At 40.5% G+C, this 3317-nt stretch overlaps 1 protein-coding gene across 2 annotated transcripts in view; it reads left to right on the top strand.

The window, feature by feature from the left end:
* Nucleotides 1-960: 960 nt before the first annotated feature.
* The window catches only part of LOC109951118 (E3 ubiquitin-protein ligase RNF4), a 14052-nt gene continuing 11695 nt past the window's right edge, over nt 961-3317 (top strand). The window contains exons 1-2 of one of the 2 annotated variants that reach the window (XM_020585419.1): nt 964-1195; nt 2153-2177. In XM_020585419.1, the coding sequence (XP_020441075.1) occupies nt 2166-2177 (12 nt within the window). In that variant the 5' untranslated portion in view covers nt 964-1195; nt 2153-2165. Of the gene's footprint in view, nt 1196-2152; nt 2178-3317 lie in introns of both variants that reach the window. The other variant, XM_020585420.1, reaches the window with a different exon arrangement.

Genomic DNA, 3317 nt, shown 5'->3' with positions numbered 1-3317 from the left:
CTTACACACCCAGGGGGGCTCACCCCCTGAGACACACACACACACACACACACACACATACACCTAGACATACACCTAGACTTTTAACACATTGAAACAAGGGGAGCTCCGGTTCACACACATACACCCAGACTCTAACACATTGAAACAAGGGGAGCTCCGGTTCACACTAAATGGAGAATAGGATCAAAAGCTAAATGGAAAATAGGATTAAAAGCTGTTGAATGTTGTACCTCTGTCCAGGGCGGAGCAGCCCAAGAAGATAAAATGCATTGTAAAACATGACTCGGGATTCAGAAGTGGGTTTTCCTGCGGGAGCTCTGGCTCTCTGAATCCAGTGCTGTAGGACTTGCTTGTAATCAGACTTTCAGTAAACTTTCTGTTGATTTGAAACAGTCTTCTCCTGTCTTCACTTCTCGTGCTTCCAACAAAAGAATTGGGTTAATTTCTAACAAAAAGCGTAGAATCTAACAGACTGCAGTGTTATGTCCGACATAAACTGGGCCAAAACCGAGGAAAATTTAAATTAAAAAAATTTGCTAATCCAGGAAAACGCAGTGGTTTCCATTAATTGGACAACAAAACACTAATGTTGCTGTCAGTCAACACTAGCTTGCTAATGGTGCCAACATACACATAAGCCAGCTACAGTATTTATGCGTCTAGCAGGAAGAAAGCCACATCTGCGTCAAATTTTAGTCCTATGGATACTTTTAATGCTCTCCATCTCTGACAAACTGAAAAAAGCAGGTATTGGTCCATGTGTGTAATTTTCATTAAAAGCTGTTGAATGTTGTACCTCTGTCCAGGGCGGAGCAGCCCAAGAAGATAAGACCCTCTTGGGTCTGACAGCTCCGCCCTCAGTCTAGGTTGGGCCTACACAAGGAGCCTCCCTGGTCTGTTCTGGAAATGAGCCATAGTGGAAGAAGTTAATTCTGCTTTAACTTGTAGGGGCGGAGACTGTGACTTACGCTGTCACACGGCAGGGGGCGATGGTAATCCTAGTACTGTCACCGACTTCCGTCAAAGAAGAAGAAAAAAAGGGTGACACCAGCGGTAGTAGTAGCTAAAGTTAGCATCAGATGTTCGGTAAAAAAAATAGGTTATACGTTTGTCATTCTGATGTTGAAGTGCTTACATGTATGAACATTAACACCGTTGGTTAACCACACAGCTGCTAACAGGCGAGGAAACGGTGAGTTTTAACGATTAACCCTTGTTAGAATCCACCCACCCACCCCCAACTTTCAAACTTTAACTGATCACAGGGTTAAAATACAACATTTTACTTATCATCTCCAGTTGAAACTAACCGAAATCGTTTTTAAATAAAAGTTAAATTAGCGGTAAACGACAGAGAGCAACGCAACAGGAAACCTTTTTTAAAAGGAAACAGATTTTAAGACAACTCCTGCTATAGGCGCTGCTAGCTACCACAAGGCTAACAGATAACGTTAAGTACCTGAAAGCTAAGTAGAGGCTAATTGCCGTGGTGGAAACGAGCTAACATCAGTGTCTGATGGTAACGGGGAGGGTTGGTGACTGACAGGTTAAGCTAACAAGTGCTTTAGCCTGACGCTACAGTCAGCCAATGAATCTTGACAGACTGTTGAATCCGTTTCAGTGTGAAAATCACTGTGATCTGATATATGTTATTGTCTTATTAATGCTGTTTTCAATATCAGCACGATGTGAAGAAAATAGCTACTATTATCACCTGCGAGTTTTCACACGGTATTCCAGGTGTTATTCCTCGTGCTGTCTTTGTTGTCACAGCACATAAACAGAATGAATCTGCTTCTGTCGTCGGGTTACGTATTTTATTGCGTATAAAGTGTAACCAGATCCTGACAAGCAGGAGGTTGTATCACTGTTATTACAGAATTTTATTTTTTGGCATATTTGCAGCCTTCTGCCTAAAGTTCGATCACATCTATAGTTCTTCTCACCAGGTCTGAAATTTTATCATTGTCAGAAATTATCCAGATCTCACACTGTGAATAATAAAGCTTTTAATCACTTGGTTGCTGGTAACTACAGTTTGAAAAGTATGATATAAACTCAACACAACTCTATTTCCTGTCTGTGGCTACAATCTGTTGTGGTCTTATGACTCACTTTAACCCTGTTACTCTCTTTTTCTTGTCCTCAGTGTGTCAGATGATATGAGCAGCACTGTAAGTGTAATTATTCTTCTTTGATAGTTGGTCTCGTGTTTCATGTGAGGTCAGTTTATCAGTTCATCTGAATGATGGGTGTCTGTAGGATTTTCTTGATATGGCTATGTGACAAATAATAAAGATCAATTTTTTATAGATTAGTTGCATGGTTTCCATGTGTCATTGTGGTTTTAAATCAAACAAGGAGATTTTCTCACTAAAGAGCCTGTGGCGCTTTTCCTTGTTTTCTGACTTACAGTATCTATAATGTTACAGTGGTGAATTCGCATCTTAGATGTGACCTAAAGCTCAAAAAAGGAGGTGAACATATCTTCTAGTCTTTCTAAACAGAAGCAACTCAGTTTATACACATCTCACAAACTCTCGCTCGTGAGACTTTTTTTTCCAACAAAATAAAGTATGAAGCGACAGTTTAAGGACCCTGTTGGTGTTGGGCCTCTTGCTTGCTTCGGTGACCATGTGAGCTTGCCTGGCATCCACTGGTACTCCCACCATATTGGTAAAATGTTACATTGCTTTGTTTATGTATGTTTTCAATGAAGCTTATTTAAAAATAATCCACGGTGCCATTATAAAAGCGGAATTTTTCAACTGCACCTGGTTTTGTTAGAATGTTTGGGCAGAGATTTCAAAACAGAGTTGTAGATGGATGACAAGTTGTGTCTTAGTCCACCACCCCTATTCAGAGGGGTGTTCTATTTGGACAAAAATAGTTTCCTTGACTCCTCTCTCAAACCAGCGATTGTTCTCTGGATAGGATCTGGACTTCACTGCCCTTTGTCCTTCAGGTGGAGGTGGACTTCCGACTCTGGTCCACCGGGGTTGGCCCTCAAGCCAAGTCAAGTCAAAGTGCTTATTGTCATATACACAGTACGGAAATGTATTTCCCTGTACAATGAAATTCTTACTTTGCCATCCACATGGATTCCACACAATACAAATTAAATATAAGGTAGATAAATAAGTAACAAAATCTAAGGCACTTTAAGCAGCAAATGCAGAGAGATGATAAAAACATGTAAGAATATAATAAGAGAATGTATGCTACATGGGAGCAGCATGTGCAGCAGTCAACAGTCAATGTGCAATTATGCATGTGCAAACTGAGAATGTAAACAATACAGGAAGACAGTACAT

This window comes from Monopterus albus, unplaced genomic scaffold, assembly GCF_001952655.1.
Source record: "Monopterus albus unplaced genomic scaffold, M_albus_1.0 scaffold364.1, whole genome shotgun sequence".
Lineage (NCBI taxonomy): Eukaryota > Metazoa > Chordata > Actinopteri > Synbranchiformes > Synbranchidae > Monopterus > Monopterus albus.
Note: the sequence above shows the minus strand (reverse complement) of the source record. Positions and strands in the feature narration are given on the sequence as shown.